A 23,770-nucleotide genomic window follows, 5' to 3' on the forward strand; every position below is an offset into this window, starting at 1 on the left:
AAGAATAAGAACGAATTAAAAACAGAAATAGGGCAATTGTAGAGATTTGGGTAAAAATCCAACATTTCTTCAGGCTATGGACACTTTGTGTGGTCCAGAATGACCCATAAAGCTCAGAAGGACACTGAGGGTTTTTTTTGTCGCTTTGTTTGTTTGTTTTTGTAATGGCCTAGTAAAGAAATGGAATGAGCAACTGAATACGGGTTTTTCTAAAATGGAGCACTAAAAGCCTTAAGAACAGGTTCGTGTGTTTCACAAGCATGCTCACACTCAGCGTCAGGAGAAACAAAGAACTATCCCTGCTGGAGCCTTCCGTCAGAATCCCTAATGTAACGTGAGTTGTGCCTCTATTTATTTAATCAAACTGGCGTTATGAACACAGCTAGCTGCTAAACTTATAGTAAAAGCAGACCATGAGTTCAACACCTGTGCAACCCTAACCCGGGGAAATGGAAAAGGCTGAGGGGGAAGCATTGCCAGACTGATGCTGTAGCCTGATCTTCATCAGAAGTTCTGAGCAACACATTCTCCAGATACAAACAAACAAAGCTTCCGAGGAGAAAGGAAGAGGGTCAAAGCTTTGGCACAGAGCACAGAGGTGGCCCAGCAGCACTGTGTAGGAGGCATTTCTGTCCCAGAAGGAAGCAGAAGGCTCACTACCTCACACACAGAGCAGTGCACCCCATCCAGTCCTTAAGAACGGTGTAGTCTACCATCATCCCTATGAAAATGTCTCTCAGGGCAAGGCTGCTTAGGCCGGTGGGTTTCCAAAAGCAACAGTGGTCCTTGACAGGAAGAAAATACAATTCCTTTTATTCATTCATTTACTTATTCCTACGTGCAGGCAGTTTTTGTCTGCATGTCTGTGCATCCCTGGTACCCACAATGAACAGAAAACAGTGTTGGATCCCCGGAACTGTAGTTACAGATGGTTGTGAGCCACCATGTAGGTGCTGGAAACGGAGCCCAGGTTCTCTGGGACAGCAGTCAGTGTTCTTAACCACTTATCCATCTCTCTAGTCCAAAGAAAAAGTAATTCCTCAACATCCATTAAAAGGTCAGAGTTGGGTCAAGAGAAGGGTACACACTTGTAATCTTAGCTGAGGTAGAAGACTGTCATAAACTTGAGGTCATCTGGGCCAATAGAGTGTCTCAAAAAAAAGAAAGAATAAAGTTTTAAATTCACAGTTGAAATGCAGCCTGTAACAAAAGACAAAATGCAGGACAACAATCAGGTTATGTAAAGTGGCCTTGAGGTCATAGAAGTCACAGCCCTGAGCAGGGAGGTGGCAGGCGCCTTTAATCCCTGCACTTGGGAGGCAGAGGCAGAGGCGGGTGGATCTCTGTGAGTTTGAGGCCAGCCTGGTCTACAATGTGAGTTCCAGGACAGGCTCCAAAACTACACAGAGAAACTCTGTCTCAAAAAACCAAAATCAAACAAAACCAGACATCACAGCGCTGGCCCCAGCGAGGGTGTCAATCCATCAACTTGAAGAACTACACTGCAACTCCTGCCTAGCTCCCTCCCTCTAATATTACAGGCATAAAGTAACCAAACAACAAGTAGGATGTTTACCAAATATCTAGAGTCATCTTTGACATCACGCCTCCCTAGCAATTTTATATTTAAATATCTTTCAATTCACCAGCCTCCAGAAGAAATCTCAGTCTCCCAGTATCCAAAAATACAGCTCTGGCCATAGGTTCCTTCCCTTAATCTTCAAGGAGCACCCTGAGCTCAGGATAAAAATGGAGTCGCTGTGGTGGTCAGGTGTTCCTGCTGGCTCACTTGGAACAATTCTCCCCATTTCTCGCGGGCCTTTGGTTGCAAAGGCTTGCTAGCCAAATTGTCCATGTATGCTGTCTATCTGGCTCTATTGTGTCTGGTCCAGTCCTCCAACCTTCTCAGAGACTTGACTGTGACCATACAACCCCATCCCTTATTCTAGGAGGACCCAGTAGCAGCAGGTCCTAGAGAGCACACAGCATTAAGGTCTACTTCCAAACATCTGCCAGAGAAACCCATAACTGTAGTGGGGCAGGGTGTGGTTCCTCCTCTTTTATCTACAATAAACTTTATCAACCATACTTAGAAGCAGTCATGTCCTTCCTTTTTATTTCTTTTTTTTTCATTCAATCGCACGTTCAGAGATTTTATACACTTACCAAATGTGTCCCACAACCCACACATTCATCCGACCGCATAAACAGAATACAGTGATAGCCCACAGATTGAGAAAGTCGAGAAACTTGCTTAGATTTCTCCTATCAAGGTACCACAACCTGCAGCAACCTGTGGCTGCTCAGCTGCCTCTCCAACTTGCGGTTCCCACTCCCACCCCTGGCCAGTAGCCGAGTGCAGCCACTGTGCCGAGCTCCTGGTCAATGCCACAGAAGTGTCATCCTGGAGGGTGCCAGGCAGCCAGGCACTGCGCTAGCCAGCCCGCGCCCCGGGGTCCTTCGGGCCTTTGCGGGACAGCCCAGCTCGGGGTCCTGGTGCGGTCGCGTAGCAGCGGCGGAGACGCGGCCGAGCCGCTACCGGAGCGCGGTCTCCTGTTAGCGGGTAAGCCGGCTGCCTTGGTGGCCCAGGGCCTGTGGTGGGCGAGCGCATCGAGGCCGCGGCGAGGACAAAGTGCCTGGAAAACCCGCCTGAGAGGTGGGGGGTAGGGAAGGCGGGGACCGGGCGGAGGCCCGACCGCGGTTCGCGAGTCCTTTACGAGAGACGGTGGTTAGGCCTGGTGGGACGCCTAAAAACGTTTGTCACACGAAAGTGAGTTTACCGCCACTAGTGTGTGAGGACAGTGGCAGTCACTGAGGGGTTCCTTCACGAATCGATAGACTGGGGGGTTGGCTTTCTAACGGATCACTCCCTCTGCAGGATGGAGGTTGAAGGGGCAGAGTCCCCGCTGTGCTCTCCTATAGTCACTGCTGGAGCCTGAGTTCCTGCGTGGGCCGAGGCTGTGCCGAAATACAGTCGTGCAAACGCGGGACCCTGTTGCTGATTTGTATTCCAGACTGGTGTCATGTCCCTCACTGCAGCCAACTGAGCCTGCTTCAATGTCTGCTCTAGTTAATGATTAGTTGAGTGCGAACTGCTGCTGCTCTGAAGTGTAATTGCTGTGCGCCCAGTTAGAAGCTGGATTGGGCAACCCTAGCAGTTTTGTTTGGGTATGAAGCGAGTGGACCAGGCTAGAGACGCTGCGACACACCGGTGTTGACACTGACTGACACCAATGTCTTGTACTTATGGAAATAGGAATATGAGTTTGCACGGAGCTAAAGTACTGTTTATGTTTAGGGTCGCGTTCCTATATGCCCTAGTTACAAATCTAATGAGCAGCTGAATATTTGAGTTCAGGCCGTGAAGGACAAAATCTTGATGTAGATATGGTTTGAATCACCTACATTTAGAAAACGTTAGAAACTACTAGAGCAGCATTTCTCAACCTGTGGGTCACGACCCTTTGGAAGCTCGAACGACCTTTTCACAGGGGTCCCTTAAGAATATCGGAAAACACAGGTATTTGCATTATGATTCGTAACAGTAGCAAAATTACAGTTATGAAGTAGCAATGAAACAACTTTATGGTTGGGGTCGCCATAACATGAGGGGATATTAAAGGGTCGCAGCAATAGGAAGGTTGAGAACCACTGTACTGGAGGTTGAAAATAGCACCTGCCAAAGAAAGTCGTGAGGAATACTAAGGTGAAGGGGGTGTGAGGCAGCTGCTGATGGCAACAAGGTGGAACGGGAAGGTAGGCCAATAATATAGGTCAGGCATCACAGATTGTATGGTTAGTGTCCCCTCGTTTTTACTTTGTGACTTAGGCACTATTTGTTGTTGTTGCTTTGTGTTTTACAAGTAAGGACACTTGTATGTTGAACTTGTAAATCTAGTCTGGAAGGTAGGAGGAGAGGTGTGGCCCGAGCACATCTGCAACAGGAAATGACAGAAGAATCCAGAGGCAGAGCTGCAGCCCTAAGGCTCAGTAGATGGTGGCCAAGTTGTCAGGATGTGTGTGTGTCCTTGGGTCCTCCATCTGCTCTTCAGGAAAAAGAAGAAAGTGGATTTAACTGAAGGGAGCTCTCATCTCTAACAGTGGCTTCTCGTTGACTTTTCCAGACAGTGATAAGACTCCAAGACTGGGTCTTGTCTACAGCCAAGAGCTAATGGCAGGGGACAGAGCCAAACATTGTGAGCTGGACCAAGAGAAATACGATGCCCATGACAACGTGAAGATCATCTGCCTGGGGGACAGTGCGGTGGGCAAGTCCAAGTATGTTGGGAGATTAGGGAAGAAGAAACAATCCCAGAATGGCTTGGTTAGAAAAGTCCTCCAGAAATGAAGAAGAGTGTGGTTTCTATTAGCTGAAGAGGGGGAGGTTTGACTGGAGCCCAAGTGTATGTATATGTGAACAACAGGCTCATGTCTATAACCATGTTTATGAGGAAATGGGAGAGAGCCAAAGGGACAGAAATCGGGGAACCTTCTGAGTCTTGACAGAAGCTGTAGAGTGGGTCACCCTGGGAATCGCTGGAATAGTACAGAGTAAAGAGGTCGCAAGTGGGGTGTCACTACGTGTGTGAGGGTTGAGGGACGGCTAGGTTGGGACAGGGATGGAGAGAAGAATGTGATGGGTAGAATAGAGGCAGTAAAGATGCTTTCTGGGAGGGACTCCCTGAGTTGGAAAGCACAGATAGCAATGATGTTGACTGAGATGGTGTTAAAAATGGGATTATTCCTCTGCCTTCAGCGCCTGCCTGAGCAGGGATAGAACCCGCCCCTGGAGAGCTGAAGAAAGGCTCTGCGGTCCTTTTTTGGCCTATCTCCACCAGCATCCCACCTCTCACCCATCCAGGGTGAGGTAGCGAGGGTGCATGCCCATTTCTGCTGTCAAAGAATGAGGATAGAGTTGTTCCTACATAAATGTCTGGTTTAGTCTTCCACCTCGCCAGATCCCAGATCACCTCACATTCTACTTTAGACCCAGATAGCTATGAGGAGTCCCTAGAGGCCTTGCTGGTTTTAGGCCAGCTTCATGAATTCACATTTGTTTCTCTACCTTATGTTAAAGTTCTGCTGTCATATTTTACAATTGTCTTAACCTCAACAATATCCCTTACAATTAAGGTAAGGATTTGGAAGCTTACCCAGTAAATAGCAGTCCTTCGTCCACACTTGAATTTAGAACTGACACAGAAAACCAAAGTGGCAGACAAGGAAAGACCAGTTGTTGACTTAGCAACTGATGGACCTTTAGGGAAATTTGGGCTAGTGAGAAGCCCAGGGGGCTTCCTAAGTCAGCATTAGCCTAACTTAATGTAGTTTTTTTTAAAAAATCTAAGTTGTTAACAGAACATTGAAAGACTAACACAGTTCTGGCCTTTAGGACATTTTAAAGACTAGTAGTTCCCAGCCCCTTTGAGACCTTAAGCAGAGAGAGAGACCATGGTAGAATCTGTGTCTAGAAGAAGGTTGGTGGGAGAGAAAACCTCGTTTTCATTTCATGTGACTCAAGAATTCTCTGCCAGTTTTCAGTATTTCAAGGCCCCAAGGCCCCCTGCCAGGTGATTCTAGACTGCATCATGTTGACATTTGAAATTTAATAATCATAGGAGCGTTAAAATCTGTTTGTTTTTATTTAAAACTTACATGACTGTTATGTAAAGTATATGTATATATACATATATATACATATACATATGATTTTAATATCTTTCTAGGAGATGGGAGGTTTGTTGTTTTGTTCTTTCTTCAGATTTACTGTATGGTCTGATTGGGAGCCAGTAGTTATAATACCAAGAAAAGTTTTCAAGGCTGTCCTGTGACTCCAAGACGTATACCAAACTAAGCTTGTTAGCTGTATTCACATCTATGTGTTCAGATGCTGACTGGGCACCAGTGCACTGCCTGGACATTGGGAGATACCCGTAGACTATAGCTTCCCAAACTGCTGTGCCACATCCTCTGTTCTGATTGGTAGAGGCATTAAGGTAAATCAACAAGTGTTTCTGTTGGGGTTCTATGCAGGTCAGGGAGAAACGAAAGAGTTCAAACCAGGTGGAACTTCTTACCTCCTACAGTCACCTTCCTGCTCAGGTGACATCTAAGCAAAGCCTTAAGGAACAGCAGAGTCTTGAGAAAATGACTACCGATTGAAGAATAGTCTTCTTGGCCTCAGTTTCCCCTGCATAGATGGGTAATTCTGTGTGTAGCAGTATGTGAGATGGAAATAAGGGGTCAGAGAGCCCCATGCAGGTTGACCCAGAGAGTGGCACCAGTGGGTTGGCTGTTTGGCCTTGGTAGTGGTGATTCCCACAGTGCAGGCTGACTAGAAACAGACTGAAAATCCACAGGAGATAAGAAGCCCCAGGTGGCTTCCAGGTTGTCAGCCCAGGGGTGATAAAGTAGGGACAAGAAGTTAGAGATGCTACGTGACCTGTGACCTCACACATTTCCCTTACAGACTCATGGAGAGGTTTCTCATGGATGGATTGTATCCTTAAAGACTTGAACTGTCCTTTGTCCCTGTGGCTTTTCCCACTCTCATGCATCTTAACCTCCACTCCACTCCTTTATACCCACAGCCCAAGAAAGATCAATGGTTTTCCTGCACACCAGCTCCTCACTGGTTGACCCAAACTGCATTATAGAATCCAGGCTGTTGGGTCTAGAGCTAACGTATAGTGGGGTTTCTGCCAGGAAGACAGGAAGAATAGCAGACAGCACTTAGTCTATATCAAATGCCTGGATGCCAGTCTTGCCTCCTCCTTAGTTCTGACCTTGGGTAAATCATCTCACCCCTTTCCTCAGAGCCTAAAATGTCTTTGATAGGAATAAGCTTTATAAAATGTAGGGTGTTGGCTTTTCCTTCATACTGTGAACTGTTGCATTGTACAGATTTGGAGTAAGGAGCCATAACTGAGAGCTTCTTAAAGTTCCCCAAGTGGACCCCTGAGGGTTGCATGCAATAGTGCAAGACCTGTGACTCTCTCCCCTGGCCTTAGCCCCCAAAGGCTGATATCTCTCAATCTGTACCAAACCCCACCTAATTGCTTCATCTTTGCTCAGTAAACTGTCCAGCATATTTCCGCTTCAAAGGATGCTGTTTTTCAGGTATTTTGTTAGTGTTTTACACACAAGTGAACTTTAATCTGTAGATACTTTGTCAGCTGCCTGGCCTTTGGTGTTTACTGTGGGGCAGTCATGATGCTCTAGCCTATAAGAACTCTGTCCACAAAAGACTCCAAGTGTCCACAGTTACATTTTCTTGCATTTTGTTACCATTTAAGACAGCTTTTCTATAAAACCCTGCTCCATGTTACCTCACACTGAGGTGCCCAGGTCCTTTCTTAAACCTTGTGTCACTAAAGTTGGGCCTGTCTGTCTATAGAGTTCATTCAACTTGAAATCTAACTTCTTTTTAGGGAGGACAAAGTCAGAAGGATAGCCACAAATTTGAGACCACCCTGAGCTACATTGGAAAAACTATCTCAATAAAAAAAGGACCAGGCATGGTGGCCCAGGCCTTTAATCCCAGCACTTGGGAGGCAAAGAGGCAGGCAGATCTCTGAGTTTGAGGCCAGCCTGGTCTACATAGTGAGTTTCAGGTCAGCCAGAGCTACCGAGTGAGACCTGTCTCAAAAAATTAAGAAAAGCTAAGTAAGAAGGGGGCCCATTCTATCACACAAATGTCCCCCTTCCCCATTTCCTTAGCTCTTTGTATTCACCTTTGCTCCTTAACCTGCATCCAGTCAGCCACAACAACTGTCCACATATGCTCTGACCCTGTATAAGCACACGGCCACAGTAGACGGCAAGACCATCCTTGTGGGTGAGCAGCATGGGCCCCAAGCCACGCTGAGCAGGGGATGGGGGTGGTAGGAAAGAGGCTCACGGGAGAGTAAAAGAAGAAGAAGAATGGGAAGTCAGAGAGCATGTATAGAGGCACACAGCACATACAGTCTCGTAACACCCAGGCCAGGACGAATGTGGAAGTCGGGATTTAGAAAAGCAGACATTGGAAGAGGGAAGAGGAGCACAGAGGCCTTTGACAGGGATTAGCATTCAGCCAGTACCAAGAAATACATCTGTGTTGCTGGGTGGTGGTGGTACATGCCTTTAATCCCAGCACTCAGGAGGCAGAGGCAGGTGGATCTCTGTGAGTTCCAGGCCAGCCTAGTCTACAGAGTGAGTGCCAGGACAGGCTCCAACGCTACAGAGAAACCCTGTTTCAAGAAAGAGAGAAAAAGAAAAACAGAAATACATCTGTGGTCTGACTACTTCTCAAATGTAGAACATGACCTTCCTGTGGGGTCACTAGGCCACCCCTGAATGTCCACCATCTGGGAATTTCAGTTTTGAAGGGCCCCGTGTCTTCAGTGTGAGGACAAAGGGTACCTCCTTTTTCCCTTCTGGGGCTGCTATCTACACTGTCCTCCTTCTGGTTCCATGTCTTCCCACACTACCAGTGCACACACACCTCTCCCAGTGCATGCATGTTTCTGCATAGAGACCTGCATGGAAATGCCTGGGGCATGTGGGGGGTCTCTGCCCTCCAACCCCGTTGGGCAGACAGAGTTGTGTTCATGTTGCAGACTTCTGGGACACAGCAGGCCAGGAGCGGTTCCAGAGCATGCATGCCTCCTACTACCACAAGGCTCACGCCTGCATCATGGTATGAAACCAACCGTGTGGTAAAAAATGGCACTAGGCAATTCTGGCCCAGGGGTAAGGAGCCATGGCCCCACTACCAGATATAGATGTGTAGGAGAGGGTTCGAGACCACCCAAACGCTTCACCCTAGAGCTGCTTAAAAAAAAAATGACAGAGGAGCTATCCTAAGATGAGGGCAGATTAAAAAAGAAGAAGAAGAAGAAAAGAAAAGAAAAAGAAGTTGGGCTCCTGTAACCATTGTAGTGTCCAAGGAAAACATGGCTGAGACAAGGCCACAGTGAAACTTGAAGAGAACCCCCACTATCACCCACTGCCTCTGAGACCTTGTCCTCTCGGGTCAGCCCTCACCTCCCTCCCAGGCTCTCACTGTGCTACCTAGGATAGTTACCATGGGTCCCCCAGATGGCACAAAAGTACCCAAAAGTCAGTGTGCACAGGACCCAAGTGAGATTGAAAATCTGTCTCCTGGGCGCTCCTGCCCCGCAGCTCCCAGGCTCATTTTCTAGGCCACCACTCTTACATGCTTTGAAGGAATATGTTTTTATTTTAAGCCACGGATAAAAGATTCTCATGAATACCATACCAAGCATCTGTGGCATGAGTCGGTTTGATTCGGATTGGGTGTAATACTAGGGAATAAACCCAAGACTCTGTGCATGTTTAGTATGTGTTCTCTACTGAGCTGAACCCCAGCCCCATAGTCTAGTTCTCTGAATTGTGAACCCTAGGCATTGTCACCAAGTGAGAACACTTTGTCAGTAAAAGCTGGTGTGGACTTGCTCACAGAATGGCAGCTACACCTCATGGCTGAGTGCCCAAAGAGAACCAGGTAGGAACCACATTGTTGGGTGACAGCTCTGTAAGTCACTCTGGCTCTATCACAAAGGAAGGAAACAAGGTGCCACATGTCTGATAAGAACCCACGGGGTGGATAAGTTAACACCACTGGTGTAAGTCTACCTACAAAATGTTTGCCCTGGCATTTTATAGCATTTGACACCACCTAACCGGTCTAGCCCTACCTCCTACAATATGCCTACCACTGCTCTCATTTGAGTGGGTACCATCTCATCCATGAGGAGTAGCACAAAGGGGATACAGAAAGGACTGGTCCGTTCTTCTCAGCATCCCCCATCTGCTCTTCCCTCACCCTTCTGCAGTTTATACCCTTGCAGTGAAACTGCTGCTCATGGTTCAGTCTCTGCTTAAATGGCACCATCTCCCACCTGCTTCTCTGCTCTTCCCTGTGTGCATGCACAGGGCTCCTGACTCCTTGTGCATATAGACTGATAGTGGTATGCACAGGTAGGTAAAGACAGTGAGAGGGGGGTCACAGAAGGAACTCATCACCTTTCCTCCATAGTTCCTTGAGCACAAAAGCCCTTGCTTGAAAACTTAAAAATTCTTAATTCTGATAACCAAGGGTACTAAATAAAAGTGTGAAATAAGGCAAATGGAGCAGTATAACCCCAGAAGTCAGAGATGGAGAGAGAGAAAGGGGAGAGAGGGAGAGGGGGGGGAGAGAGAGAGAGAGAGAGAGAGAGAGAGAGAGAGAGGAGGGAACCATTTTAGTTTCTGTCTGGGACCAACTTCATCTATGGTACATGCCCATTGGTTTCTCTGTGGTCCTCTTCTGGAGCTGGTCTTTTATATATACCTATTTGGCTGTGTGTTGTCTGGAACTGATAAAGTACTTTGGCACATCTAAACTGTCTTCTACCTTCTGTAGGTATTTGATGTCCAGAGGAAAATCACTTATAAGAACCTGGGTACCTGGTATGCAGAACTTCGGGAGTTCAGGCCGGAGATCCCATGCATCCTGGTGGCCAATAAAATTGATGGTGGGGCCATCCCTGCACCTGGGTGACAGTAATTCCTGGGGACCCAGCACCACACATTTCCTTCTTTCAAAGAATGGGTAGCTGTCAGTCATTTTTCCTTCCCAAGATATTCCCTTCCCCATGGGGATGCCAGCAGCAAAACCTGCCCTCCCAAGATGCAGATCCCTGTTAACTATTTTGAGGGCAGTCCCTGATTGTCCCTTCCCTACTTCCTAGTGCAGAGCCTCCACTGACCCTCCCTCTGAACTCCTCCCTTTCCCTGGGTGGACAGGCCAATGCTCTTCTCTCTGCAGCAGACATACAGATGACTCAAAAGAACTTCAGTTTTGCCAAGAAGTTCTCCTTGCCCCTGTACTTTGTCTCCGCTGCTGATGGAACCAATGTTGTGAAGGTAATGGCAAACCAGAGGCAGTCTGCTGAAGCGGCTTATAAGCCCTGGAGTTCCAGGGAGGAGGGAAGGGAAAGGGGGAAAACTAGGACAGTGAGGGGCGGGGTGCAGCGGAGAGGAACGAGCCTGGGAGGACCACATTTGGTGAGACAAAGTCCACTGACGGTGGGGTCAGGGTGATGAGAAGGGCCAGTGGAGAGGGAGACTGCGGATTATAAAGGTAGAGCCCAGGATCCTGCCCACTGCTGGACTTCTGCCGTTTCTGCCTTACCTTCAGCTCTTCAATGATGCAATTCGATTAGCTGTGGCTTACAAGGAAAGTTCCCAGGACTTCATGGATGAGGTTTTACAGGAGCTTGAGGTAAGTCTGGCCCAGTTTCTGGTATGATAGAAAAAGTAGATGATTTCTTCAGAGATATAAACTGTAACCCAACATTCGGGGTTTTGCCTGCCTTGCCACCCCTAAGTGCCTTAGAACCACAATTGGACAAATGCGGGGACGGGCATCACCTATGACCTTGTCCACAGAACTTTAAGCTGGAACAGAAAGAGGAGGACGCACCAGACAGAGAGCAGAGTGACGTGATCAAGAGCCCATCCCCTCCTTAATCAAGAGGACACCCACACATGCCTGAGCCCCATTTGGAATATTCAGTATCTCTGGAGAACCTCTCCAGGCTGCCCCTGCTCAGCTTCCTGCAAACCCACTGTTCTGTGGTCTATGATGAGGTCAACACAAACACACTAGACAGACATGATATCCCACCACCTTCCTGCAGCATGGTGAGGGATCCGTGTCTTTGACATCTCTCCACCCCACCAGCAGCCTGGCAGTGTAGAGTCAGTGAACACATTCATGTCTTCTTACTAGACACTTAAGTTTGTCGTCCTTCATCCCAAACTGACCTCAGGGACTCTCCTTGCACTCTTGTGGACAGAATGTGTCCTGCAGAAGCTGTGACACTTCTGTCCATTTTCCCTCTAAGTTTCCCAACCAACTTTTTCAACATTATTTTGGACAGACAACTGTTAATTCCAGATTTTTTTAGTGCTGTTTCAGGAGCTCTTCTTGGTCAGGTTGGGAGCACAGGAGCAGGCTATTGCAGTCACGTGACAGCATGGCAAGTCTAGCCATATCTAGTCATACACACACATTACTGTTCCCCACCACATAAACAACAGCTTTTAAAGCCTCCATCTCAGGGCAGAGAGCACTCCACTTGTCTAGAGCAGGTTAAACACTCATCTTCTGTGGATGGCAGGAAATGGCCGAGGAAGAGCTGCCGTGCGTCCACAGCTTGTTAGTTTGCTCTTATGACTGTCTTGAGCATCGTTTGCATTGTCTGTATTATTTTGTTTGTATTGTTTCCTTTTTTACAATAAAGATTCAGTTTCATAAACATTAAGTGTATTAGTGTCTTTCTGTTGCCGTGACACAACACTATGACCATGACTTACAGAAGAAAGCATTTAAGGGGCTCCCACAGTTCCAGAAGGCGAGCCCAGGCCCATTGTGCTGGGGAGTATGGCTGCAGGCAGGAAGGCATGGAGCTGGAGCAGTAGCTGAAGTTTGCATTTGATCCACAAGCACAGGGCAGAGAGAACCAGTGGGGAATGGTGAATGGCGTGGTCGGATGCAGCCCATCCCCAGTGAGACACCTCCAACAAGGCCACACTAATCCCTCCTAGCAGTTCTACCAACTGGGAACCAAACATTCAAAGATGGACTAATGGGAGCCATTCTCATTCAGACCACCACACTAAGTATCTGTTCTTTATGACCCGAAATATACAAGGAAAACATCATCAACCACACTGGTGGAGGAAGACTGCCTTGATCTGCCACCATGCTGGAGTCCAAATTAACTCTTTTAGGGTTTTTTCTTCTTTTTTTGTTTGTTTGTTTTTCGAGACAGCGTTTCTCTGCAGCTTTGGTGCCTGTCCTGGAACTAGCTCTTATAGACCAGGCTGGCCTCAAACTCCCAGAGATCCCGAGTGCTAGGATTACAGATGTGCACCACCACCACCTCGCTCCATATTAACTCTTAATTGACTACAGGAGACCATTTCAGTGGAATTTATTGTTTGTGGGGTTTTTTAATTAAACATTGATTTGAGAGCTCAGCAACAAGTGTGTTTTCCCCTTAAAGCCATAGTCGCATATTCAACTTGGACTTCTGATCAGGAATTTTCAGGAATGCATGACACAGACGAGGTAAGATTTCTAGAACAAAAATAAAAGCTTGTTGCTGGGCAGGGCATGGTGGAACTAATCCCAGCACTCAGGAAGCAGAAACAGGTAGATCTCTGAGTTCAAGTCCAGCCTGGTACATAGTGAATTCCAGTCTATCCAGAGCTATAGAGTGAAACTCTACCTAAAAAGGAAAGAAAATAGTTATTGTAAATGGTTAATAGGGTGTGTGTGTGTATGTGTGTGTGTGTGTGTTGCACACACGTGTGTTCCAGTTTTGGGCATTGAACCCAGGACCTCATAAAAGTGCTCTGCCACAGAGTACATTCTATCCCAGTATTTCTTTTATGTAAATAGCTTTATTGAGATATACTTTATGTACTAAAAAATGTACCAGTATTTGTTCCACATAGCTGTCTTGTATGAGGTTTCCTTGAAGTATAAAACTTTAAGACAATTCTGAAGCCATTTCTGACAATTCTGAACCCTCTCAGCCTCCGTGCCTTAGTGCTTCCCCTCCTCCCCTGGGTACCAAGGACCTAACAGCTACACATGCACGTACGTTCTCCAGAAATTGGGGCAAGATAACCTTTAAGATGTTGACTCAGTTTCTGAACAATTACCCATACACATATGTTTTGATTCAGTCCCCTGGGAAACGGGGTCAAAATGACCTCTTACCTCATCTGATCTGGCAACAGCTCTCCAGCCAATTGTTGGTAATAGCCCTTTCGAATAAGCCAATCATAATAGTCAAAGAACAACCCCCCTTGCTTCTGTGGCCTTCTCCTTTAAAAGTAGCCTGTACCAGCTATTCGAGGTCTCTCGGCTTCCCAAATGCTGAGGGACCCTGTCATGACAGAATTAATAAAATCCTCATGCTTTTGCATCAGCTATGGTATGAGAGGTATAAAGTTGGGGCCCACGGTATTGGTCCAATTGACCAGACATCACATATGGGTGTTCTAGCAAAGGCGTTAGCTCCCTTTATGAATTTAAGGCCTCTGAACTGGGAAGGGGGATGCTAACAATACTGTCTTTTTCCCACCCAGAATATTGCTGAATGAGACTATGAATGGAGGGGATTCCTTTGCTGAAAAGGGAAAATTTGGGGTATCCTTGTGTCATTGCTCAAGATTCATTCTTAATCTAGAGATTGAGAAATAAAAAGAACCTCGTACTAGAGCTGGCAGTTCAGAACTGGGGCTCCAAGCACAGATGGAAAGAGAGGTGATCAAGAGGACCCCTTAGAAGGTGGGCTCTCTCTTCTCTTGTTTACTTTATTGCTGTTGCTTCAGAGAAAAGAGGACCCCAGGTCCCTTTCTGTTGTAATGAGGAACTGCGGGCCACTTCCCGCCGCCCGGCTAGCTTTACCCAAAATGACTACATGGAAACTGTATTCATTTAAACACTGCCTGGCCCATTAGCTCTAGCCTCTCATTGGCTCACTGTCACATCTTGCTTTAACCCATAACTAGTAATCTGTGTATCACCACGGGGTTGTCGCTTACCGGGAAGATTCTAACCTACATCCATCTCGGGCCAGAGCTTCATGGCATCTGCCTCACTGCCTTCTTCCTCCCAGAATTCTGTTGTCTACTCCACCCACCTAAGGGCTGGCCTATCAAAAGGCCAAGGCAGTTTATTTGACCAATGAAAGTAACCCATAGACAGAAGACCCTCCTACATCACCTTTCTCCAGCAAAGAGCATAATCACCTCCTCCACACTCTTGGCCTTTTATTAACATATTCTGTAAGCTCACCTACCTAGTGTCCTGGCTGGGTTTTGTCCACTTGACACAAAGCTATGTATACCAAGAAGAGGGAATCTTAGGGAAAAGTCTTCATAAGATTGCCCTATAGGCAATGTCTTAATGATTGATGTGGATCACTGTGAGTGATGCCATTCCTGGACTGGTGGTCCTGGGTAGTATAAGAAAGCAGGCCAAGTAAGCCATGAGGAGCAAGCCAGTAAGCAGCACTCCTCCATGGCCTCTGCCTCAGCTTCTCCCTCCAGGTTCCTGCCCTGCTTGAGTTCCTGCTCTGACTTCCCTCAATGATGAAGTATAGACCTGAGAACTATAAGCTAAAATAAACCCTTTCCTCCCCAGGTTGCTTTTGGTCGTGTTTTATCACAGTAGTGGAAATCCTAAGACACCCAGTCTTAAGCTGTGGTTTATGTCCCCCTTTTGTTCTCCCGGATACTGGAGCATGCACTTTAGAAGACATTTGATTCTTATCGGTCTCAGATCTTTTGTCCTTCTGCTTACCCAAAGAGGGAGCCGGGTTTCCCATACTTCTCTTGAACCGTAATGTCTTGATCAGAGGTTCAACTGCCTCTCTTCTCCTGTAGTGAAGACCCTTGAAAAACATGGGAGTTTGTGTGGATACCCTCATACCACCTGAACTCCATGCAAACTGCTTTGCCCTGGCAGGAAGCTGGAGCTGCATCCCAAGGGAGTGAACATTTCTGTCACACTCAGACAACCCCCAGGGTGTCCACCCACCAAAGCAGTATTAACACATCCAGGTTTTGTTGTTTTTCTTCTTCTCTTGGTTCAGAAACTCAAAGTTCACCCTAATGGACTAAATGGGGAACACCAGACAAGGCCAGACAAGCAATATTCATTTCCCTTCTTCCCAAATCCTCTCCGGAGTTCCTCAAACCCCTGCACTGTGTTCCCCTGCGCCTTTTGTTTTCCACTTTGAAGAAGCCTGTGACTGACATTTCAGCCACTTCCACCCTTCAAAAGAAATGCTCAACCACATGACAGTGCTCTATAGTCCGAGTTTCTTCCCTTGGTTTGTGCGCGGAAAGTTGCCTGGTTGTCGTCTTACTCGTTTGAGGCCCCTATCTCGACAATGCCGATTTATTTTCCAATTTGGGTTTCCATTAGTTCAGGAGCTTGGTAATGTATCCATATCCAGGGCCACTGCAATAAGGCAGCAGGATGCACCTCCCAGGATGGGAATCAGTTCCCAGGACCTTTGGCCACAGAGAAAGAGCCTCTCACATTGGGTGCCAAGCTTTTAGAAATAGGACGGGGGGGGGGGGAGATCCCAAGAAAGTGACCATACAACCCGAAGTGTGTCAGTGGGGCGAAAAGCTTCGCTTCTGCACACAGGCACATGGCCATGTCAAATCAAGCGGAAGTCCTACCGGGATCTTATTCCTAACACAAAGGGGTCGGAGTGTGGCCTCACACTCCTACTAATTCCAAACGGCACAGCTGAAAAACAAAGTACAACATTAAGCTCATTGTGATTTCAAGAGGTGTTGCCTCTCTCTGCCCTGCCATCTTTAGTAACACAAGCAGTTAATCCAAACACCAGATTTGATTCCTGACCAGAGTGAACCACAGAAGAGAGCCCACCAGGACTTCCTTCCCAGGACTTTGCAAACAAATGTGATCTGGCTGAAGGCCGACCCCCGTTTCAAGCTGCATGGGACCAGTCTGATGCCTAGACTGAGCATCCAATAGTCACTCTGAGGAAACGTCAGCCCTTGTCCATGCCTTGCTGGGCTCTCTGATCCTTGAGCAGGCTTCTGGCCCTTTCCTTTTGGTTCTGCATAGCTTCACTAAAAAGATTCAAACCAGTTTCTGTTCCTTACCATGGATATTCTTAAGTATCAGATGATGGTAAGAAAGACATTCCAAACTCCAGCACATCCGTAAGATACCCCTTCCCCCACTGTCATTCCCAGAGAGCTTTAGTGGATAAGTTCTTATGTGTCTGAATTCAGGAACTAATAGATTTTAGCTACAGGCCGGTAATAACCCCGAAGAAGTGATGTCCGGACAGTCACAAGGAAGACTGCTTGGTGGTAGACACTGGTTTGGGCTGCCAAGCAACCTTGCTATCCCTTGTGCCTCTGAGGAGCCTGGCCTTTCACAGAGAGGCATCTCTGTGGGCCAGTCTCCTGGTAGCATTAAAAGAGCATGGCCTCCTAGTGGGAGCCTGTCCTTTCTTTTTAGTTGGTGCAGCAGGTAGAGCTTTTTCAACACCCCCCCCCCAGCTACATAAACAGAGTCATATAATACCCACCAGCATCAATGAGTATGGAATAAGGACCATGCTTTGGCCTATGGCCCGAAATTGCCTTATCCAAGCATTAAAATTCAATGTTGAAAAACCCAATATGAATGTGTGAGCAATTCCATTTTATTGGCGGATGGGAGAGGGAGGGGATAAATTTGATGGAGGGGGATTTGGGTGGAGTTAGGGAAGGCAGAAGTCCAGAAAGCATGTCCTCATGTATATAAATATTTTTAATACAAATATATGCTTTATTTCATTTTTCTTTTCTCAGGAATGAAGGAGAGGCTCAATGATTTGTTGGAAAGAGGCTCAGATGTGGAGTCGTCGTCGTCGTGGTGGTGGTGGTCGTCGTTCATTGATTCATGGAACTGTGAGGAATCATGCACAGGGTAAGTCCTCATCTTCAGGGCCTCTATGAGATTCTGTACACGCTTGGCGAAAGAAAGTGTTGTGCGGCGTCTCGTGCGTTGTGAACCAAAAGTAAAGGGTACGGGTTGGAGTGGGGTTGGGGGTGGTAGGGGTGGGAACGGGGATTGGGGCTGGCCTGGAGACGGTCCATGTGGTAGAGGCCGAGGTGGTCGTGGCCGAGGTGGTCGAGGCGGGATGTTTTGGTAATACCAAGGAGGGCGAGGAGGAGAAGGGTGGTAAGAGACCACCGGTGGTTGAGTAGTCGTCGGGGGAGGGGTGGCTGGCTGAATCAAGCGCAAGGCATTAGGGCCGATCTTGGAAGCAATCCAATCCAGGTAGTCCCAGGTGGCTGTGTAGACTCCAGGACGCTTAGCACGGGCACAGCCTACCCCCCAGCTCGTGATCCCCACGACCACAAAGGGGCTGTCGACGTTGTCTCTGCACATGAGAGGCCCACCACTGTCCCCCTGTCCAGAAGGACAGAGGGGTCACTTTCAGCCTGAGCCACTCTCCCTTCCCAGAAGGCCATGGGGCTGTGGGAGAACACTGTCTGTAACCACATTATCTCCCGCTGCCTTCAATACCGTTGGTAAAGTCAGAGCTACCAATATCCACTGGGATATGAAGGGCAGGGGGATGGTCCTGAGATGCCCTGCAATAAGACGAGCTCACATGTACATGCATGTGGCTTTCCCTGCATCCATGAACACTGTGGCTTTGGGTACTGTGTGCTCTGGGGAAGAGGAAAACACTGTCTTCCAGGACTAAGTTTGGGCAGTGTATTCTGTGTGCTAATGTTGGGATTCAAAGTGTGATCATTGGTTCTCAGCAGGGACAGATGGTAGATATCGTCCCCATACTAGTTGTGATGGTGGATGTCACTAAAGTGGGCTCTTGGGTAAAGAGAGGAGAGGCTGGAGATCAGGGACCTAAAATGAGGCTTTCTCGGAGGCTAAGCTCCTTAGAGGGACCCAGGGGTCTGGGCACCAGAAGGAAGTTACCTGGCAGGTGTCAATCTTGCCTTCAGGATACCCTGCACACACATTAGTTGATGTGACACGCCCATTGTACCACTGGGTTGAGTTACACAGGTCGAGGTCAATGAGATCCACACGTGCCTCCATCAGGACAGGCGATGGCCTGGGGGCTGCAGCCAGGCCACACAGTGGTCAGTGCTCAAGGAGGAGACGAAGAAAGCCCCGCCTCCTCCCCACACTCTGCGCTTCCATCCGTCCTGTCCTGTGTCATGCTGTGGCTAAACAAAGATCCCTCAGGCTCACCTCGCACGCTCAAGGGGAGGAAATGCACAGTGAAAAGGGCAGGTGGGGGCTGCCTGGACCAAGAAAGGAAGGGTGGATGACACCTAGATCCATGATGGATAAGGGACTGTGGAAGTCAGCTGTAGCCCTAATGGGCACAGCTAGTATATGCCAAGCACTGTCCATGGTCCTATTACTCCCATTTTGGGTGAGGGACTGGAGCACCACCCACACAACGTCCAGCATTTGGCCAGGGTTGCCCCTCTCCACGCCCATGCCTGAGACACACCTTTCATCCTCCACTGTATGGCTAGAAGTCACCCTCCCTGTTTTTTATCCTCCATTAGGGCTCCTCCACCCAGCTTCAGACGGGATCCTCCCATGTCTCTCAGATCTGCTTTGAGGAGATTTTTGGAAGAGGAGAGCTGAGTCAGGGCCTCATTCACTACCACAGACCCTACCAGGGGGGTTAGGAAAGACAGTTACACTTCAGCTCATGCAACCAGCATGCATCTGACTTAGACACATGCTCAGAAGCAGCACGGTTCTGTCTCTTCGTCACAAGCAGCCAGGGTCCTTAACAGAGGCACCTCGGATAGCACCCTCCCAAGGCAGTGTGGGTCTGAATGTCATGGGCAGCACAGATATGGAGCACCCTGACGCAAGACAGGCACAAAAGACATGTGAGTGCGGGTGGTAAGACAGGAAATGCATGGAGTCCTTATATGCAGGGCTAAACACTCAGTAGGCAGGCAGTAGCTATCTGTTCAATACATGTTTCCTGAGGATTTGGGGGGGGGTATTTCACTTTCTGTTTTCAATAAAACTCCCACCTTTCCTCACATGCAAGCATCAGTGAGAAGTTTGTACAACACACTGCTCCTGAGGTGGGAATGACTGTAAGACAACAACAGCCCTAACCTGCTAGCCATTAAGGTAACCTTTTAGATCTGTGGCTGAGGCCATAGTCTTGAAAGTCATGGACCTCACTGCGAAAAGCCAGGTGTTCTGAAACAGAATGTTCTCGGTACCAGACAATATAAATAAGAGGCCTGTAAGAACTTAAAATCCCAGGGAAAAGAACAATACCTAGGTAGCTCGTCCAACCCCAGAACAGAGGCAGAGCCAAGCATATACACACACAGGTCATGGGAGTTTGAAGCCTGGGGATTTTTTAAAGACTGAGGCCTTTATAGGAGATATTTGTTTGCAAGACAAAAACGAGAGACACCCCCACTGATTCAGAGGATTCTAGGACCGGAGACCAGCTACCCAAGGACCACAAGAACACAATGTACACATTATGACCAGAGGGCAGCTCCAACAGGGCTGAGCAACATGTGTCCTCAGACTTAGGCAGAGCCACAGGCACCAGCAGATCAGAGAGCTGCAGTCACCTGCCAACAAAAGTAGCTAGGGTGAAGGTCCCCTCCCCTGAAGGACAAGACAGGGAGTAACCCTTTAAAACAGCGGTTCTCAACCATCCTAACACTGCAACCCTTTAATACAGTCTTTCCATGTTTGGGATGACCCCCAACCATAAAATTATTTCATTACTACTTCATAATTGTAATTTGGCTACTGTTGTGAATCGTAATGTAAATATTCTCAGAGACAGAGGTTTGTCAGAGGGGCCGTGACCCACGGGTTGAGAACCACTGCTCTAGAGAATGAGATCACCTTAGGAAAAGAGAGTAAAAGCGAGGGGAGCAGGAATTCCAAACTTTAAAAAGGGCTGAGTTGTACATTCCAAATGACTCAGCTGCCCCAGATTAGAAAATCTAAGTTTTCCAAGATCAAAGAAGAAATGGTGGCTCAGCAAATTACAGTCACATTTCCACATCCCTAATGTGACAATAAAAATCTGTACAACCACAGGAACTGAAGCTGAAAGCACTGCCCGTGACCAAGAGAAATGTTCTATTTGGTCTTGGCCCATTTACAATGCCCTGCCGTCTGTGTTGTGACTTTAGAGTGTGACATTGTACTCCTGGTACCAACAGTGGCCCTAGACTTTAAGGATGCGGGAGGTTGTCTGGGACTCAGGCTATAACTCTGGGGTCATTAATGACTCTAGAACATTTCCTGTACCCCTGTCAGCTTGTCTACCACAGAAGACATTCCTCTACTCACCTGGTGTCGTGTGGGCCAGGTAACATTAGTGCATTAAAAGGTCTGAGCCAGGGAAAGGGCAAACACTTTGAACAAGGACAGAGGGCTAGAAAGACAGCTACACTCATCTTGAATGGCAAGCGATCTGCTGGACAATGCCAAGGGCCTTGAACTAGCAACCCAAAGAAAATTATACCCAGCACCTGCATCCTTCCCAGTCTACATAGAGAGCACCAAGTAACTTGGAAGGAAATGATGAGTCATGGTGCTATGACCATCCAAGGAAAAATGGATAGGTACTTGCTGATGGTGATGAACCGATGCATCTGAGACCACAGAAGTTGGAGATGCTCAGCTCCAGAGGCCAGCCCTTCACCATAACAACAAAGCCATCTCCAGAGGTCTTTTGCAAATATTGCTTCAGTTTAAGTTTCCAATGCTCAGAGTATGCGGGTATGCCTCTGGCTGATATACCACACAGCTTTGCTACACTGTAAAATATGTCAAGGGTCTAATTGTACCTGCCATTCAGCCTTCCCATTAGGTAGGCTATTGCCAGTCATGCCCTCTGACAATTGTGACACCATGACCTTAGACACTGGACTCAGCTTCTCTCACACTGAATTCTCCAGTTATGAAAGGGCCTATGGTAGGCTCGAGTCATGCTTCCATGAGAACTGAAACAGCTCAGCCACACATCAATACATGAGCCCTGCCACGAAAAGGCTGCACGGAGAATGGGCACCAGTGTCCACCAAGGAGCCCCCACCTATACTCACCCTTCTCTTTCATGTATCCCCACCCAATCACGTAGCAGGTCTGGGGAATTTTGGGAGGACCAGCCTTAAAATGAGGCAGGCAGCCGGGCCCGATGAAGCTCCCACACACAACCGGAGGAGTGATCTTCAAGAGAGCAATGTCGTTGCCCTCGGTCACGATGTTGTACTTTTCGTGGATGACAATCTTCTGCACATATCTCTCCTGCAGAGGCTCTTTCACTGGCTTGTTTCTTCCATATTCAATTTCCTGGGCTCCAAAAACCAGTCTCCAGTCATAGACTTTTCTGTGGGCACAAAGGTAAGCCCGTCGTTCTCATTTACAGACTGGCTGGACCAAAGCCTGTGGCGAGAGTGACCCTCAGAGCCCTGTCAGGAGCTGGTTACCACAGAGACCCTGGGCACAGCCCCTGGGGCGAGTCCCTTTCCACTAGAAGCTCTCTGGAGACCTCCCTCTTTGAGTCCCACACGTACTTTTTGTTGTCGAAGCAGTGAGCAGCTGTAAGCACCCAGTGGGAGTTGAGCAGGCTGCCTCCACAGGCATGGTACCTGCGGCTGTTATGGGACATGAAGATCTGTAGGCTGACCATCCAGGGCCAGGCCCCACGCTGCGCAGTCTGCCCTCCGACAATCCGGAAACTTGCCTGTGGGTGCTGCCTGAACTGTAACCCACAGGGGCCACTGAGGAGAGACCAGGACACTGCTCAAACCAAGAAGAGGCATCCAGTCTTTGTACCTCACCTGGGGGGAGGCAGGGACATAGGACTGGGAAAAATGGGGAGGAACTTTGGGGAAAGACAGGCAATCAAGTGTGGGTATGCAGGAGGCCACAGTCTCCAGGAAATACCTAAACGGGCCCTAGAGGTATTGAGGGATCCCTGGACATAGCAGAAGCCAAAAGTGCTATGGAGGCGGAGGGGTGTGATGGTTTTCAGGACCAGTCTTGGATGCGAGACTCAAGCAAGCGTCACATGATTAAGGAGGTCTCAGGGCTATACCACCTGGACAAAGGAGCTGCAAGCTGATGCAATTGGCTCACAAGCATTGGGGTCACGCTAACCACAGTGAGACTCCTGAGTGGGAAATTCTATGAGCTGTGTCACAGTGGAAAGGCTACCAACAGTTTTGGAGCTGCTTGCTCTGTGGGTCCATTAGGAATAAGTGTCTCCAGGCAGATAATGGTGTAAAGGCAATGATGCCTTTGAATTCATGCCCCGGGGGTTTACCTCAGCTGTCTATCCTAAAGTGTAGGACCCAATGCTTGAGAAGCAATGAAGCCAGTCACTGGAGAAGCAGTGGGGAGAGAGCTAGCGATGAGGGGTCTCTTTCTCTGGGAAACCATGGGCAGCTGGAAACCTAATGCTTCTGGGATCATAGTTCCGGAAGCAGGAAGGGTCTGAGTCGGGATTGTGGGTCACAGAAACTGTGAGACTATCCAGAGCCTGCTACAGCTCAGCTTACTACTCATCCCAGCCCTGGACAAAGGGAGCCTAGGTAGGACCTGATATTCATGTAATGTTCTTAACCCCACCAAGGTGCCCCCGACACTTACTCACACGTGGAGTTATCTCTGGCAACCACGGACACTGCCAAGACCAGCACAATGACAGTTGGCAGCATCTCTACCATACTCCTGCCCTAACCCGGTCTTCAAGCTGTGACCTCACAAAGCTCCACGGCCTTCTGGCCAATCAGCAAGATGATATCCCACCCCCACCTCAGCAGTTAGGCCAGGCAGGCCTCCTTGATTAACTGATCCATGCTGGAGCGGAGTCCCAACTTCCTGCATAAACTCTCTAGGGGAGGTGAGGGCCTCACGTGCAACCTTCCTTCGTTCATCCTTGGTGAGTCTCCTGAAGTTGCACTGTGTGAATGCTCAGGACAGGCCCTCTGGGGGCTGGAATCACTAGAGTCATGGACTACAGACAGCCTGGCCCTCCTATAATGAGGTGGTACAGTATGTTCATGGCTAAAAGAAGTCAGCTTCCACTGACTGACAGATCCTCGGTACATGGTGGGGGTGGGAGTATACGCCATCAGGACACTTTTAATCGCCATTTTGAATCTGCTTGAC

General features: G+C 48.2%; 2 protein-coding genes across 6 annotated transcripts; one reads left to right on the forward strand and one right to left on the reverse strand.

Moving 5' to 3' along the window:
* The first annotated feature begins 2,485 nt into the window (after positions 1–2,485).
* Rabl2b (RAB, member of RAS oncogene family like 2B) lies at positions 2,486–12,304 on the forward strand. 5 transcript variants are annotated; one of them, XM_041672661.1, is made up of 9 exons: positions 2,486–2,563; positions 4,125–4,278; positions 6,470–6,499; positions 7,758–7,837; positions 8,601–8,680; positions 10,409–10,520; positions 10,814–10,911; positions 11,186–11,269; positions 11,437–12,304. In XM_041672661.1, the coding sequence occupies exons 2-9, from the start codon at positions 4,172–4,174 to the stop codon at positions 11,515–11,517; spliced, it is 672 nt and encodes a 223-aa protein (XP_041528595.1). In that variant the 5' UTR covers positions 2,486–2,563; positions 4,125–4,171; the 3' UTR covers positions 11,518–12,304. The 5 variants fall into 5 exon arrangements, with proteins under 5 accessions (XP_041528595.1, XP_041528596.1, XP_041528593.1 ...); XM_041672662.1 differs by lacking the exon at positions 2,486–2,563 and adding an exon at positions 2,675–2,770; XM_041672659.1 differs by lacking the exon at positions 2,486–2,563 and adding an exon at positions 3,066–3,240.
* A 5,477-nt stretch (positions 12,305–17,781) lies between these two features.
* Positions 17,782–23,325, reverse strand: Acr (acrosin). The gene is made up of 5 exons (XM_041672497.1): positions 23,249–23,325; positions 22,171–22,377; positions 21,700–21,983; positions 18,551–18,696; positions 17,782–18,008 (listed from the first exon to the last, which is right to left on the reverse strand). The coding sequence occupies exons 1-5, from the start codon at positions 23,323–23,325 to the stop codon at positions 17,919–17,921; spliced, it is 804 nt and encodes a 267-aa protein (XP_041528431.1). The 3' UTR covers positions 17,782–17,918.
* Between the last annotated feature and the right edge of the window lie 445 nt (positions 23,326–23,770).

This window comes from Microtus oregoni, unplaced genomic scaffold (assembly GCF_018167655.1).
Source record: "Microtus oregoni isolate MIOR12 unplaced genomic scaffold, Mior012 000022F_ref0000154, whole genome shotgun sequence".
NCBI classification, from domain to species: Eukaryota; Metazoa; Chordata; class Mammalia; order Rodentia; family Cricetidae; genus Microtus; species Microtus oregoni.

Coding starts and splice junctions, on each gene's coding strand:
- Rabl2b (XM_041672659.1), top strand. Junction 7,838..8,600: donor CGGCAAGACCATCCTTGTGG/GTGAGCAGCATG, acceptor TTCATGTTGCAG/ACTTCTGGGACACAGCAGGC. Junction 8,681..10,408: donor AGGCTCACGCCTGCATCATG/GTATGAAACCAA, acceptor TACCTTCTGTAG/GTATTTGATGTCCAGAGGAA.
- Acr (XM_041672497.1), bottom strand. CDS start 23,325: ATGGTAGAGATGCTGCCAACTGTCATTGTGCTGGTCTTGGCAGTGTCC. Junction 22,378..23,248: donor AGAGATAACTCCACGTGTGA/GTAAGTGTCGGG, acceptor GTCTCTCCTCAG/TGGCCCCTGTGGGTTACAGT. Junction 18,009..18,550: donor GCAAGATTGACACCTGCCAG/GTAACTTCCTTC, acceptor ACAGGGGGACAG/TGGTGGGCCTCTCATGTGCA.